The sequence below is a fragment of the Pezoporus flaviventris genome, unplaced genomic scaffold (genome assembly GCF_033815535.1).
Source record: "Pezoporus flaviventris isolate CSIRO_AGI_PZ_B2104156 unplaced genomic scaffold, CSIRO_AGI_Pfla_v1 ptg000025l, whole genome shotgun sequence".
Lineage (NCBI taxonomy): Eukaryota > Metazoa > Chordata > Aves > Psittaciformes > Psittacidae > Pezoporus > Pezoporus flaviventris.
Window position 1 is genome coordinate 33,680,258 of NW_026892573.1, and position 16,382 is coordinate 33,696,639.

General features: G+C 49.2%; 1 protein-coding gene across 7 annotated transcripts in view; it reads right to left on the reverse strand.

Moving 5' to 3' along the window:
- Window positions 1-3,452: 3,452 nt before the first annotated feature.
- The window catches only part of GDPD5 (glycerophosphodiester phosphodiesterase domain containing 5), a 163,574-nt gene continuing 150,644 nt past the window's right edge, over window positions 3,453-16,382 (reverse strand). For 4 of the 7 annotated variants that reach the window (XM_061458128.1, XM_061458129.1, XM_061458130.1 and 1 more), the window contains exons 13-17: window positions 15,495-15,642; window positions 11,856-11,938; window positions 8,716-8,730; window positions 4,955-5,082; window positions 3,453-3,871 (exon numbers count right to left, since the gene is read on the reverse strand). In XM_061458128.1, the coding sequence (XP_061314112.1) occupies window positions 3,756-3,871; window positions 4,955-5,082; window positions 8,716-8,730; window positions 11,856-11,938; window positions 15,495-15,642 (490 nt within the window). In that variant the 3' untranslated portion in view covers window positions 3,453-3,755. The remainder of the gene's footprint in view (window positions 3,872-4,954; window positions 5,083-8,715; window positions 8,731-11,855; window positions 11,939-15,494; window positions 15,643-16,382) is intronic. The other 3 variants (XM_061458131.1, XM_061458132.1, XM_061458134.1) reach the window with 3 other exon arrangements.

Below are 16,382 nucleotides of genomic sequence, written 5' to 3' on the forward strand. Positions count from 1 at the left end.
AGGGATTAAGGCAAATCCAAGCCTATCAGTCAAATGCAGCCATTGAGGGGCTGGAGGAAACAGATGCTTAACAAAGAACAACCCCATACTGACCCAGACGTGATCCCCTTCTCACCCAAAGCACCCTCTTCGTGCAGCTGGGAGCAGATACTGGGGAAAGAATAGGCCAAAGAGAGCAAAAGGTCCCATAAAATCCATAATTAGCAAAGAACCGCTCAGGGAATTCCCAAGCAGGGCCGTGCATCCGGACTCCTGCGTTTAATAAGTGCTAATGGATGGATGAGCCATTTATTGCGCCATGAACTTGCTTATGGTTTGTGGCTCCCACTGCACCCTGGGGCCATGACTTGCATAATGTGTGTTAGAAATAAATTGCTTCCCATTTTTAAGCCATTTTTGGGTTTAAAACTGCTGCCTGATGAGTTTTGTGGGTGCATCATTGTCCCCATGTGGCCACAGACACTGAAAACTTGTTCTACATTTACTGTTCACAGCTCAGGTCTGCAGTTGTCTCCTCTCTACATGACTGCTTTACAGTTACTGTCCTAAAGAACCGGGAGGAGAGAGAACCAGAGAATCCCAGCCTGGTTTGGGTTGGAAGGGACCTTAAAGCTCCTCCAGCCCCAACCCCTGCCATGGGCAGGGACCCCTTCCACTGGAGCAGCTTGCTCCAAGCCCCTGTGTCCAACCTGGCCTTGAACACTGCCAGGGATGGGGCAGCCACAGCTTCTCTGGGCACCCTGTGCCAGCGCCTCAGCACCCTCCCAGGGAAGAGCTTCTGCCTAAGAGCTCAGCTCAGTCTCCCCTCGGGCAGGTTCAAGCCATTCCCCTTGGCCTGGCCCTACAGGCCCTTGTCCCAAGCCCCTCTCCAGCTTTCCTGCAGCCCCTTTAGGCACTGGAGCTGCTCTCAGGTCTCCCCTTCACACAGCAGAGGGGCAGGATCCCCTCCCTGAGCTGCTGCTCACGCTCTGGGGGTGCAGCCCAGCACACGGGGGGGTTCTGGGCTCAAGCGCACACTGAAGCCGGGTCATGGGGAGCTTCTCCTCACCCAACACCCCAAGTCCTTCTCCTCAGGGCTGCTTTCAATTCCTTCATCCCACAGCCTGCATGGATACCAGCATTTGCCAGGTGCAGGACCCTGCGCTTGGCCTTGTTGAACCTCATGATGTTCACTTGGACCCAATTCTCAAGCTTGTCCAGGTCCACCTGGAGGGGATCCTGTTCCTCAGGCACGTTAACTGCACAGCTCAGCTCTGTGCCACCAGGAAAAGATGCAACATAACTGTACCACCACTCACAGTGCATCGCCACCCCTCCCTCCGGCCAGACCTTTATGAAGGTCTCCTGAAGCAGAACCAACAGCATGAAGATCAAGGCATCACCATGCTACAAGCGATCCCAGAACACAAAACATCACCACAGGCTGGCAGGGGAATACTGACAGTTTATTTCACAGAGCATTGCAGAATTTATTTTGGTCTAGCTCTATTTTCATCCCAAAAGAATCATCCTTTTTTGTTAAAAATAAAGGTAGCAAATACTGAGGATGATAATGGCAACGGTCAGTGCATCACACATGAAGTTTGGGTCTTGTCCTTAGAATAAGGAAAGAAACCAGTGAATTTAAGTCTTTGTTGGATTGCTTTTAACACTTCCAAGCTTCGAAGCACTTCTCAATAACGTCATCTCCAAGGATAAAAACAGAACATGCAGGTGATTATCAACAGATGCCGAGATTGAACATCTCTCACTTGGCAATGACAATCCACTGGGAATGTTTCGGACAGCACCACATTAAAGGGAGAAGCAGCTTTGTTCTCAGCCACCTTCAAAGCCACCAAAACCTTGTAGTTGTGCAGAAGAAAACCACACTGGTTTTCAGAGTACCATAGAGAAGGAAGGTATTTGGGGAAAGTAAGAGCATGGACCAGGGTCTTACTCCACTTATATTCAGGTAAACCCAGGGGAGATGCAAGAGAATCAAAGTCTTGATTTGCATTGCTTACTAAAGCATCACAATCTGTATTTATCCATTATCTATAGGGATATTTTTCTTTTACATAAAGAAGTTGGCCACTTTTGCCCCCAGTTCTTACACACTAAACCCAAGACTTCAGGGTTTCAAAATGCTGCTTGAATACAGCTTAAGATAGAGCAGTTCAGTGCTGCCAAAACTGCTCAAAGCTGCTTTTATTGTGGTTTATTCTTACCCCTTCCAAGCCAGCTTTGGGTATCAAACGTGATGCACATCAGCATCCCCAAGACCACCTTCTCCTCTGCAAGGTGACTTCTCCCAGCTTGGCCAGCACCCGGAGGCTCTGCTCCCATTCCCCCCATGGTGAATGGCATTGATGGTCCCATTGCTTTCAAGGCAGAGCACGCCAAGCTTCAAAGGAAGCTTGACCTCAAGTGGGATTTCTCACGTTGCTTCGATCAAGATCCAGCGAGGAAGGAAGCAACCCGAGACCAAAAGGCCACGGGGACTGAGCCAAGATCCATTCAGAGCTCCAGCAGCCTTCCGGCTGGCTTCAGCTGCCTTGGGAACCGGCTCTGTGTGAACAGCAAAGTGACCCAAAAACGGGCTCTTCTCCATGAGGACTTGAAGGTCTCCAAGAGCTGAAGCTGCCCTTCAGTTGTCATTTACTTGGTTTCTAAGCTTTTCTTTTAACCTCTGGTTTAGGAGTTTGGTTTAAAGCCTTTTGCATTGGAAACACGCTGATGAGGGCTCTCACCTTCCTGAGCCTGTCAGCATCTGCTGCAAGCCCATCGCTCCTTTGGAGGACAAGAACATGCAGCTCTAAAGATCCTGCTTGTAAAGCAAGGAGGAAAGGTCTCCTTGCAGGAACAAGTTGCATTCTGGGGCTGCTTCACCTTCCAAACTGGATACAGCTCCTTCATCCATGGGCATCTCCTTGGCCTGGAGAAGGGGAAGCTCGCACTGCACCGTCACCTCCTATTCCTATGTGGGTGCAAGGACAGGGAAGCAAAGAGCGACTGCAGGTGCCACTTGGAGTGGCAGGCACTTTAGCCAGATCCGAGTGGTGATGGTGCCCATGGCATTGCTTATTGCAAGCCATCATTGAGCATCCAGGCTTTGGGGAAAGGAGGATGGGATAAGGAGAAGGTGTCCAAGTGACTGAGCCAGTGCAACCCCTTCCCTGGCTCTGAGTGCTATCTCCTCTCCTAGGAAAGCTCTCTCCAAACAGCTTCTTGTTGCATTAGAGCTAAAACTTCATTGCCCAGGAAAGGGGGAAAGGGAAGGAAATCAAGAGAAAACCCATAACAAAACGACACTTCACAAGAACATCACAACATTCAGCTACACAGTCGCTGCACCAAGGGAAGGAAAGGAGCAGGGCAATGGGGAGAAAGGAGAGACACATCCAACATGGGTTTCCCAGAGCCCCCGCCCCCCCCCCCCCCCCCCCCCCAAGAGGATTTAGGCTGTCGGGTCAAGATTCAAGGTTGAGGATTTAATGAACACAGAATTTCCACTCATGCCCTGGAAAACTTACACTCAAAAACCCAAAAGAGAGACACAAAAATGTCCGGATTTTCTACATATTTACAAAAAAGGAGCCCCCCAACCTCACAACCAGGGAGGTGGAGCAGCGAGTGAGGGGGTATGGGAAGGGGTCTCTGCCCAACCAGCAGTTCCTCACAGGTTCCCATCCCGCAGCGAGCAGGAGAGCACGGCTCTCGCTGCCGGAGTGAGCACAGGGGATGCCACGTGCCAAGGGCTGGACCGGAGCCCCTCAGTTCATCCGCAGCTTGGTGGCCCGGTGGTCCGTGGGGGTGAGCATCTCGTTGGCGTAGCCGTTCTCGGAGCAGAGAGACAGCTCATCCGTGGTCTCCACGCCGCTGTTGATCTCTGGGGAGGCAATGAGAAAGCAGGGACGTGGTTAGAGAGATGCAAATCCCACCCACCAGGTCACACCAAGTGACCACAGCCGGGAGGTACCCCATGGTGGGGAAGCTGAGGCATCGAGCAGCGATGCTATTCCAGCACATGGGATCCATCTGATCATAGAACGGTTTGGGTTGGAAAGGACCTTAAGATCATCCAGTACCAACCCCCCTGCCATGGGCAGGGACACCTCACACTAAACCATGGCACCCAAGGCTCCGTCCAACCTGGCCTTGAACACTGCCAGGGATGGAGCATTCACAACCTCCCTGGGCAACCCATTCCAGTGCCTCAGCACCCTCACAGTAAAGAACTTCTTCCTTAGATCCAATCTAAACTTACCCTGTTTCAGTTTGAACCCATCACCCCTTGTCCTATCACTACAGTCCCTAATGAAGAGTCCCTCCCCAGCATCCCTATAGCCCCCCTTCAGATACTGCAAGGCTGCTCTGAGGTCTCCACGCAGCTTCTCTTCTCCAGGCTGAACAGCCCCAACTTTCTCAGCCTAAAATGATCCTACAGAGATTTAACCCAAGGTTTAATTACACTGCACCCATTCGAAACCAGTTCTGAACAGGGGCTGCCTCCAAATTGGAGCCTACCTCTGCATTTTCTTTCCCAAAAGGGTGGACAGGCATTGGAACAGGCTTCCCAAGGAAGCGGTGGACTCACCATCCCTAGAAGTGGTCAAAAGCCATGTAGATGAGTCCCATAGTGACACTGGGTAATGGTGGCCTTGGCAGTGCTGGGGTTAAGGCTGGACTTGATGATCTTTAAAGGTCTTTTCCAACCTGGTTGGTTCTGATTTCAGACCTTGCAAGAGCTGTATGGCATAACTTAGGAATTAAAATGCAGGGTTTAGAGCAAATCAGTGCTCAGACCTGAACTAGTTTGGAATGACCATGGCCATAACCCACAAGTGGCTCAGTGCAGCAGGGTCAGTCCAGTCCTCCCGTCTTCATCAGGAGATGACACCTGTATCAAGACCACCTCCTCCACCAGCAGAGAGCAGGGTGTCAGCTGAGTGATGGAGCAAAGGGCTCTGACCAGCCCCATCCATACCTGAGAAGATCAGCTTCTCCTTCATGATCTTGACGTCCCGGCTGGACCGGCGGACAGCAGCGCTGAGCATGATCTGCTCTGGGTTGTAGGTCCTGATGCTTCCGAAGCGCCACCTGCAAGACAAGAGGGAGATATCAGAGACTGGTCGTCCCCCCCCAACCACAGGAGCATCCTCAGTAGATGGCCACCAATGTAGAGACCAACAAGTCCCCCAGACCCCTCGCTCCCTTGCACCTACACAACCCCGCATGGTAGGAGGATGTTTAGAGATGAGGATGTTATCTCAGAGGGGTACAGACATACAAGCAGGTCATCTTTAACCACCTTGAGCACCCTAATTCCACCAAGGACTGCAGATGCCCCAAACCCCTATCGCATCAGCTATCCATCTGCTCAAAGGAAGGAGGGCTACTTTGACTCTTAGGGTTGGAAAACGGGAAGAGAACAAGACACCAAACCAAGAAACCATAATGTTTTCCTCACCGAGTGACATACCCATGGGCAAGGGGTTGGAACTGGATGATCTTAAGGTCCTTTCCAACCCAAACAATTCTATGCAGAAGAGAGCTCAAAGACAAGTTAAGATCTCAAACCTGAGGCACAGCAGAGACACCATCACGAGCTGCTCTGCAGGGAAGTACAAGCAGTCCCAATGCAGGGAGCTGGTCACATACAGTGACTTTAAGTATCACTTAAGTGTCCCCAAATGTTAAGCCTTTACTTCAATGTTGCTACACAAACCTGCCACTTTTTAAGCCTTGAGGAAACTCAGCATCACCTGAAGTTTCCACCACATGAGCAATATGAGGCTGGTGGGAACTTGGCTTGACTTAACATTAGCCAGACTTTATTCTCGTTACTGAATGTGTGTAAAGAGCATTACTGATAGCAACAAGAAATGGCACCAAATTTAAGGGGAATTTTGTTTTTAAAGCTGTTTTTTAGCCTGAGAGCACCCCTGTAGCAGACCCTCGGCTGCAGATCCTGAGGAGCGTAAGCTGCTGCAATAGGGGACAACAGGGCTTGGTGGGCTCAGACAACACAGCCATTCCCCAGATCCCATTGCAAAGGGATGCTGTTTAAGCCAGGCTTTCATAGCCCACACCCTACCAACTCATCCTCCTTCCACCGAGGAAGGCTTTCAGGTAAACCCCATTCTCCTTGCCACAGCCAGTGATGCTATGAGGCTGTTTGACGAAGAAAGAGCAGGGATTTAAGGGGTTTCTGATCTTCTGGCACCATCTAGTGGCTTCCCCATATAAAAGGAGGTGATTTGTCAAACTATTTCGACTTATTTATTTATTTAAAGGGTCACAACCACCTTCTCTTAAAGTTCTAACTCCCTCCCCAGCCCCCAGGAGCAGAGGGTTTGAGAAACCCCACACATCTCCAGTCTGGATCCACAGCATCAGCCTGACAAAGCAACAGCCACAAAAGAGGGTCTGCACTTTCTCTAGGAAGACCCAGCTGGCGTCAATTCCATGGGGTTTCCATCCCCTTCCCAAATCCCACGGGTGACACTGCACCATCAGGCTTTGAGTGGGGTACAGATGAAGGCGGATGCTCCACTACAGAGAAAAGAAGGGGTGGGATGACAACACAACACAAGTCACAGACCCACAGACAGAAGCAACACAGAGGAAGCACAAGGAGGCAAAGACATTAAAGTATAACTAAAAATACACCCCCCCCCCCCCAATATTTGTCTTCTATCATCATCTAAACTGAGCCACTCTGACCGGGAAGACCATTTTTACCTTTACTGTCCCATGCAGGTAGATCCCTCTAAGATTAACGTGGTTGCAAGTGCATAGGATCTCACAAGATAAGACCCTCCTTAAACTATAATTGGGGTCAAGCCCCTCCTTAAACTATAACTGGGGTCAAGCTATATTGCTATGAGTCTTTGCCCACCACATCAGGGTTTTCAGCAGTAGGCTGGGTTGCATTGCCCAAAGGCACGATGATCTCCTGCCCATAGGTCCTAGACACCCCATGGAGAACATGGGCCTTTTTGAGGCTCAAACAGCCCAGCCTCAAAGGGGTGCAGGGACCAAGGGCTTTTCTCCTCCTCTCCTTCTGCCATGGTGGCTGCAGTGAGACCCAGGGCAGTTAAATACATACAAGGGGCCAATGACTTCTCATAGGGATGTGTTGCTCTGATTGACCAAGCTAGGAGAGGGTAACCCCATGGTAGTTCAAAACACTACCTTAGAAGAGCCACCAGTACGTTTAACCACAACGCAACTCCGATCAACACCATACGAAATACCCTCTGCTGTGCTCGGTAGCCTTTGGGTCTCCAAGAAAGCTTGTTTAAGAGAAAACAGCACCTCTCCTACCCCCTTGGGCTCTGTTGTGATGGACCACGTTTAGGACAGCAGCGTGCAAAAAGGCCAGACAGACAGACAGCAGGTAGGTCTTGCTCTGGGAGGTTGGCGTCAAAGCGGACCAGACGGACACGGGGTGGGAACAGACTAAAAAATACTGGGACAACAACACAGAGATAGCACACACTGTGTTAGGGCCACGGCTGGACCCTTGCTTTGGAGGGGAGATGCTAAATGGGGTGGGAAAGAGGGGAGAAAATGGGGTTGTTTGGTACCAAGGTGGTAAGATGGAGCGAGCAAAGAGCCAAGCCAGCTGCAACCAGAGTCCCCATCCTGCAATGCTCTTGCCTAAAGCCCAACTCTTCCATGCCTGTCTTCTCCTTATCCATAAGCCAGGGAGCAAAGAGGAGGAGAACAGGGGAAAACACCCAACTTCCCTGTGCCCATAGAAGGGCTCAGCTCAGCCCCATAGCCAGTCCTGCCTTGGGGAGACGCTGAGTCCAAGGAACCTCATGGAGCAGGCAATGCAGATGACCAACCCCACCCTGAGGCAATGGGTGGGCAGAAGGAAAGGGGCAGATAAGCACGAAGCCACGTCCTCAGGAACCCAACCCCATGGCACACAGCGGAAGGAATGGAGAAGGAAACACATGAAGAGTTTGCTCCCAGTATGGACACGGTGAAGGCTTTACTGCAGGAAAGTGACAGCGCTTCCCTCCAAGGGGAGGAGAAAAGTCAAACATCGGGGGAGAAAACAGCCAATACCAGGAGAAATCTGGTTTTCCAATTGGTGACACTTCCAATCCACCATCCCAGGCCCATTCTCTTCCTTTTCCTATTTATTTTCACACTGAATTCCCAGTTTCACAGTGGTATAACTTGAAAGAGACTCAAAGATCCCAAGTTCCAAGTGCAGCAATTGATGAGCCAAATCCTTCCAGCTATTAGCCTTATCAATTCATTCCCAGGGCTAGAGAAGTGCTACTTTATGTATTGAACAAGTTATATTATTTTCTTTGGAAGTGGCCAATTTAGCAGAGGTTGGTGCCAAAACCCACTGGTAAATGCAGGAAGGAAGGGGATGTTTTGCATGGGATCATTTCCATGGAGAGAGCATTATATCCAATGGGATTTTCTCAGTCATAACATGCTACAGGACCTCAGAATAGGGCTGTTTTAAAAGGCAGCAACTTAGATCACTGCATCAGGTCAGACTGCCTTCAAAACATCCACCAGCTTCATGGCTATGGGCCATGCAATGTTCAGACACCTACAGTCCCCGATGTGAAGGTAGATGCCTGAAAGCATCATAAAAACTGTGTCCATCTGCAGTGAAGCCATAGAAAAGAGGGAGAAAGAAAGAGAGAAAGGAAGGTTGAATGGAAAAGAGAAAGAGGAGGAAAGCACCAGAATTACCTGATCATGTGATAGCTGTGAGATGCCAGAATGCAGCAGAGAGAGAAAGAGGAGGAACATGCACAACAGTCAGAGCAGTAAGAAAATAACCAAGGCAAAGAGGCAAAAAGAGATCAGTTAGAAGTCATCACAGTTGGTATTCCCCCTTCGGAGCGGCTGCCCCGATCCTGTCACTGGGGCTGAAGCAGAGGAGCAGGAGCAATCCCTACCCATGGCTACAGAGAAGAGCCAAGCCATGCGTAGGAGAGAGGACGAGCACATCGAAGCGGTGGCTCTGCTCCCACCCACCCCCTCCATCCTTGCATGAAGGAAGCAGCTCTGGTTTGCCCCAAAATTGACTTGGAATAACACGACAGAACAAGAAACCACAACACTGAAGGCCAAATGCCAAACCCCATTTCCCGGAACTGAATCACATCAGCAGGTAGTAGTTGGGCAACTCTCTGTGATTTGTTTTTGATAGATCCTCAATACTGCTACCAATGCTTTCATGTGGTGGAGAAACTGCAATGGCATGGAAATGGGTCTGCCCTGCACAGGGCTCTTGGAAGAGCAAGCCCTTTGCTGCAGAAAGTCCAGCTTCTAGTACTAGAGTTTCTCCTTCTTCCTCCTACTACTTGAGGTTGAGTTCATAGAACTGTCTGGGTTGGAAGGGACCTTTCAAAGGTCCTCTAGTGCAACCCTCAAGAGTTTCAAGGCCAGGTTGGATGGGGCTTGGAGCAAGCTGCTTTAGTGGAAGGTGTCCCTGCTCATGGCAGGGGTTGGAACTGGATGAGCTTTAAGGTCCTTTCCAACCCAAACCAGTCTATGATTTATTCTATGAGTTGTTCTACAGCAGAGATCCAACATACGACATTCAGCCCTGCTATGATGGACACGGCCAGACCTCTCTGAACTACTGCAATTCCATGTGAGGTCCAGAGGCTGGGAGCTCAGTGGTTCTGATGGACCCTGAGGAAAGCTGGGGGTGGTTTCCAGCTCTTCTCACACGCTGAAGGTGGAAGAGAAATCCTGCAATAATAGTTTCCCTTCCTTACCCTGCTTCCTCTTGCCCTGCTCCATCAAACCTTTTCCATACTGGAAGAAATTACATATGTATAGAGAGGAAAAGACCAACTATTGCAAAGTCCATAGAGCTGTGTCTGCTCCCTCTCTGAGCATGCATCATTTCACTGTGCTCTGAGACCTATAGCTCCCATTCATGAGGTTGAATCAGGTTAATTCCTTCAGCTGTGCTCTCCTGGGTCCCATTCAGGAAACCCTTCTAAAACTGACTATGGGAGGTGATGGAAATGGCTGCAAATATCAACTTGGCCTTCAAATCCTGCTCTTCAGAGAGGTCATTCCCTGCCTCCAGGCTCCTCCCTGCATTTATGCATCTGATAGAGAAACACAGGGTCTAAAGAACAGGGACATCTCTTATTAAACCAACTGATGTATTTGAGGGAGTGGAGGAAGCTTCCAGACAACACAGCCGCAATGAACTTCTGGAGGAGAGGTTTAATGGGCCACAATTCAGATCACAAGACTACTTAGGAAAGCTTTGATCTCATCTTAGTCAGTGGTTTCATTAACTGCTGGGAAACCTAATCTAATCTGAGTTATGAATCTGCTGCTCACTCTATTATCACACGCTGGAATCGGGGACCTGCTGGGTACAGGTAACAGCGTTGGACTGTGCATTTAGACACCATTATGAACAGATCCAACGTGTGCCCTGAAGTCAAACTCATAGAAGGTGCTGGCAGGAGCAATAGCCTGCTGTAACACAGCAAAAATACATGGGTAATTTTGTACCCAGGGAAGGAATGAGATTGCTGAGAGCAAATGAACTGGGACAACATGACAGCAAAATCACTAGCTCGGGAGGCTGGAGCAAATTAAACTGCTGCTCCTAACGTGAAGGCAGTTTGGATCTCAAGGCAGAAGGGAAGCAGAGGTCCCTTGATGTCTTCAGGACAGTCGTTTGTGCATGCCAAAGCAGATGAGATTATAGAGCCGGGGGAATAAGGGATGCAATTCCAGAGTGACAGGGACTGCGTCTCTGAGCTCACACTTCTTCCCAGAGAGGGTTATTACCCTGTCACCACTGACAGCTAAAATGCCTCCCTAGGAGAAAAGGCACATCACTGGTAGGAACACTGTGGACTCCTCCAGTGCAATCAGGAGGAGAGCAGCTTTGCCATCGCTGTTATTAGGAAGTTGATTTACCTCCTCCTGATTTATCAGGGTCTGAACTTGTTCTGCCTCTAGGCTTTATGCTCCACATTGGTTTTCAAGGGTCCCTGGCTAACAGAGAGGCTTCTGCAAGGCCCTCATCAAACCCTTGCTGTCCCTTTTCTATGGAAAATGGAGAGACTTTCCCTAGGCATCAAACTAAGCAACTGACTTGATTTGCTAAATCATAGTTGTATTTCTTCACCCAAAAAGGAACAAACTGATGTAAGAAATTTGTAGCATGTTCTTTTTGAAGACTATAATGGTGGAATCTCAGAACATCACCTCTTCATCAGGGACTGCAGTGATAGGACAAGAGCTGATGGGTTCAAACTGAAACAGGGGAAGTTTAGATTGGATCTAAGGAAGAAGTTCTTTACTGTGAGGGTGCTGAGGCACTGGAATGGGTTGCCCAAGGAAGCTGTGAATGCTCCATCCCTGGCAGTGCTCAAGGCCAAGCTGGACAGAGCCTTGGGTGACAGTGTCTGGAGTGAGGCATTCCTGCCCATGGCAGGGGGTTGGAACTGGATCATCTTAAGGTCCTTTCCAACCCAACCCAAACCATTCTATGATTCTATGACTCTTTCTTTACTACATTTTAATCTCTTTCTTAATGTCTATTACCGTAAAGCATTTCATTTCTCTCCCACAAGTATTTATGAGTAAAGCAAAGTGCCTATCACAGCTACCTTGAGATCTCTTTCTTCTCACAAAGTAGCAACTACATCCAATTCAGTGCCACATCTCAGAATGGAATTACCATTTGCAGTCACTGTAAGGGGTTATAACAAAGAGTTTCCCTGCTGTTGCAATCCAAGCACCTTTGGAGCACGCTGCTCCTCTTTCCCACCTCCACCCCACGCTCTGAACAAAAGCACATGTCACCAATAACACGACAATGGAGCTGTAACAATGCTACTTACTTCTGGAATATAAAAACTCCTACAATTATGATAAATGAAATGAGATCAGACGTGATCCAGATCAGGCGGTACTCGTCTGGAGGCTGGAAGACAAAGAACAGAGGCAGAACTTGTACCTTCTGGTTTGTTCAATCAGAGGCAGACCACACAATGGCAAAGTTAGCAGCAGGGCAGAAAGAGCTGCAGGAGTCGCACATAAATCACAACGTTTATGACATTTCTAAAATGCATCATCTAAAAATGAAGTTATCAGGAAAAGCCACAAACAGGAACAATTTTAAACGCTCCCTCCTTTCATGGGCTGACACTTAAAGCTCTTGGAGGGCTGAAAGTTTCTATCTCAGCTGTTGCTTCAGGTGAGGGTAAGATGCTGTTGGGAAATTGAAGTCTGTCAGAAAACACGGATGCATACAGACAGTGCACACTGAATCACAGAATCAACCAGGTTGGAAAAGACCCTCAAGATCATCGAGTCCAACTCCTGCCCTGCACTGCCAAGGCCACCACTGCCCCATGGCACTGAGGCCTCGTCTCCATGGGGCGTGAACACTTGCAGGGACGGTGACTGCAGCCCTGCCCTGGGCAGCCTGTTCCAATGCCTGAGCACCCTCACAGGGAAGAGCTTCTGCCTAAGAGCTCAGCTCAGTCTCCCCTCGGGCAGGTTAAAGCCATTCCCCTTGGCCTGGCCCTACAGGCCCTTGTCCCAAGCCCCTCTCCAGCTTTCCTGCAGCCCCTTCAGGCACTGGAGCTGCTCTCAGGTCTCCCCTTCAGGAGCCTTCTCTTCTCCAGGCTCACCCAGCCCAGCTCTCTCAGCCTGGCTCCAGAGCAGAGCTGCTCCAGCCCTCGCAGCAGCTCCATGGTCTCCCCTTCACACAGCAGAGGGGCAGGATCCCCTCCCTGAGCTGCTGCTCACACTCTGGGGCTGCAGCCCAGCACAGGGGTGATGCGGTATCATGAGAGTGATGCTAATGAATTTCTCCTATCCCAAACCTGAACTATTCCCAGCCAGGAAAAGGTTACTGACAGATCCATCATAACCACCACCACCACTAAAGCACACAGTAATATTTCAGTACAGACAAGGAATACATAATGCATAAAGATGAATTCACACAATGGCAGTGTGATATGGATAAAACCAGTTGGGAGCCATCAACTCCTCTATGTCTGTCTCCCAGCAGAGATCAATGTGGGTTTTCCCCCCACCTCAGCGAATCTTTGTGTGTCTCAATTTATCCTGTGGAAGCGTACCATGGAATTAGCATGACAATGGTTTAATTAGCCAGTGCTGCTGATGAAGATTTAATACTTGTATTTTCCAGCTGAATTACAGAAGGGTGACATTAAACGTTACATTTATTGGATGTATTAAGATGAGCAGACACAAAACTGATGTCTCCTGACATTTTCTAGGCAGGAAAGTGCCATCAGAACTATTTTGAATGAAAGCTCCGGAGTTTTAAGTTAGAACAAAACCCTCCCATCTACATCTTTCATTTATGCAACCATTGGTATTTTGCAACTCAAGAGCCCAAACAGCAGGTTTTCCTGGGGGGCAGAAGTTGGGTTTCCTATGACATAGCCCAAGCAATAGGCAGACATGAGTTTGCTGGGCAGACTCCAACATCTGGTTCCATGTATACGTTTTGAAGTCCTGCAGCAATCTCAAAGTTAGAAGGTTTTGGTACCAAACCGAGGTTTTATAAGTGACAAAAAAAGGAATTTCAAGGCGATCAAACGAGGAAAACCAAAGACATTCACCCTGCGCACATCACTACTGAGTGCCCAGCGAGCAGATGCCTCCCTGGTCCTGCAGAGGGAGCACGGGTCAGCGAACATCTATTGAGGAGGCAACTTGTCCAGGTCCATCCAAAGCAAGACCTGCTCTGGAATCTGTTATATTTGGAATATAACATATATTCTATCTGGAATATATAACATAATATATCTGGAATCCTGCACTTCCTCTTCTTTAAACAAGGCTGTTCCAGGGGGATTACGTTGGGGCTTTTATAAGCTTTACCCAGTATAAATCCTACTTCTGTAATCCTCCCCTTTGCAGCCCATCAAACCCTTCATCCATTCAGTGCAACTGGGCAGAGAGCAACCCAAACCCCAGCTCTGAGAGACTCTCAGAGGGGGTCCCATGCTGGGTACTTGCTTTAAGAACAGCAGACTGGGGGCTGAACTCCAGCTCAAGCTTTACAAAGCCCTGCTCTAATGCCATGTTTGATGCTCTCTTCTTGCCAGCAGCTTTCCATCAAGAATGGAGGGAAAAGAGACTCTTTCGCTTCAATTTGCCCTCTTGTTTAACCGCAACACAAGTTAAATGTATTTTTGCCATTGCAAATGGGCCCTGGGTGAGGGAAGCAGAACAGCTTTGCACTGCTCAGCTGGTGATAAAGCCCAGCAAAGCCCCTGAGGGCGCTGGGCATACAAAACCTGGAAGGAGCAATGCTCTGTTCCAGCTCCCAAGCCATGTCCCATATGGAAGCGGCTCAGATGGCAAAGTCGGTTACATTACAGCACCCAGGCACTTCAGTATGCAGGAAATCAAGGGATCTTCATGCTGCTGGCGATGTAAGAGCGTGCACTTGCAGCTGAGGGATGAGCTGGTGGGAAACCCCTTAGAGGAGGGTTCCAAGTATCATCAGTGAGGCTGCCAGCTGTGGTGGAGAACAGATGTTTGCAGCAGCACCATTCACATTATGATAATCTCTGCTGCCAACAGATTCAGCCTTTATAAAGCCATTTCCAAGCTCTAGCTTCAGCACACGCCAGTGTGAGTTTGTGGAGTCAGACACAGCAGTAGGTTAAGCCGAACATCACGCATAGATGTTCACCACCTTGCGATCCTTCCTCCAGCTAAAGATGCACATAGCTCATCAACATTAAACCGTCCTTATGCTCATCTTATTCTCCTCTTTCCCAAGCAGATTTGCCAGAGCAGCCTTGTCTCTTACTCCTGATAGGATCTGTCAGCAGAAAATATCCCCTCCATCACACACACTTACTCCTCTGCAGCTGAGCTCTTGTTTTGGGAATGCTTTGATGCAACTATTCCATCATTCTCTCTCCTGTCCAACATGAACGCTAGTTTTGATTCAGAGACCCAAAGTGCTAGGGGTGTTTTCAAAGCATTTACTGGCAATATGACAGCCCTTTGGTCTCTGTTTTTATCTTGTCCAGCAATGGGGTAGCCAGAGGTAAGACTTGGCCTCATCTTGTATTAAAACCAGGTAAGAAAGCTGGTTTTGCAGCCTCACCAAGACACAGAAGCCAGCTTTGCTGGTTCACCACTATGTCTGATTCTGCTGCAACTCTAACAGCTGCTCAACACACCTGGAAAGATGCTCTTCCATCAGGAGCAAATGGAAAAACCACGTGGGTTAAATGGGGCATGCAACACAATCTCCAAGAATCCCACCCAAACCCTGCACGAGGCCATCGGATGGAAAGGATTGTGGAAGAGGAGCTTGATCTGTTACTACCTTGGGGCTCAAGCATACAGAGGGGGAACATTCAAGCACAAAAGCACACTGAACCCAACCAAACCTTTCTGAACAAACCCAACGGAGATGTGGCTGCAGAGGTCAGTGACCACCTCCACACCCCTCCAGTGCATCCCATCGTTCTTACCATCAGCCAGGTGGGGAAAGGCACCTTGCGAAGGATGTGGGAGCTGTCGGAGGTGACCGACTGGACACCAGCACACCACAGGATGGAGTACAGCCAGGGCTCGTTCACAGTGTAGAGATTCACACTCAGGTTTGCCATGGTGTAGTCCCTGCCAGGAGACAGACAATGGTGAGATGCGAGTCCCCCAGCAAGCATCAGGCCCTAGTCTCTAAGAGTAGAGCCGTTGCCATCAGCCACTGCTGTTATCACACATGTATTGGGTTTGGATTGCTTGGAATAGATTTATAACAGAGCAGAGTCACTTCATAAGCAACCCAAGGGCATTGCAAGCAAATGGTTTGAACTTGAGAGGTTTCTTCACCACCTGGATGCTCTCCAACCCAAGCCACAAACCATCAGATACTTCCTTATGAATGATGGAGAGAAGGCTGCATGGAGACCTCAGAGCAGCCTTCCAGTATCTGAAGGAGGCCTATAAGGATGCTGGGGAGGGACTCTTCATTAGGGAATGGAGTGATAGGACAAGGGGTAATGGGGTCAAACTGAAACAGGGGAAGTTCAGGTTGGATCTAAGGAAGAAGTTCTTTACTGTGAGGGTGCTGAGGCACTGGAATGGGTTGCCCAGGGAAGCTGTGAATGCTCCATCCCTGGCAGTGTTCAAGGCCAGGTTGGACAGAGCCTTGGGTGCCATGGTTTAGCGTGAGGTGTCCCTGCCCACGGCAGGGGGGTTGGAACTGGATGATCTTAAGGCCCTTTCCAACCCTAACTATTCTATGATTCTATGGAGCAGTGCGTTCGTGTACCAAGCGCCTCATCACGTTGATGTAAAATCCACATCTGGCTCAGATACCTGTAACACTTCACTGGCAGTTTGCTTAATTAAAAACT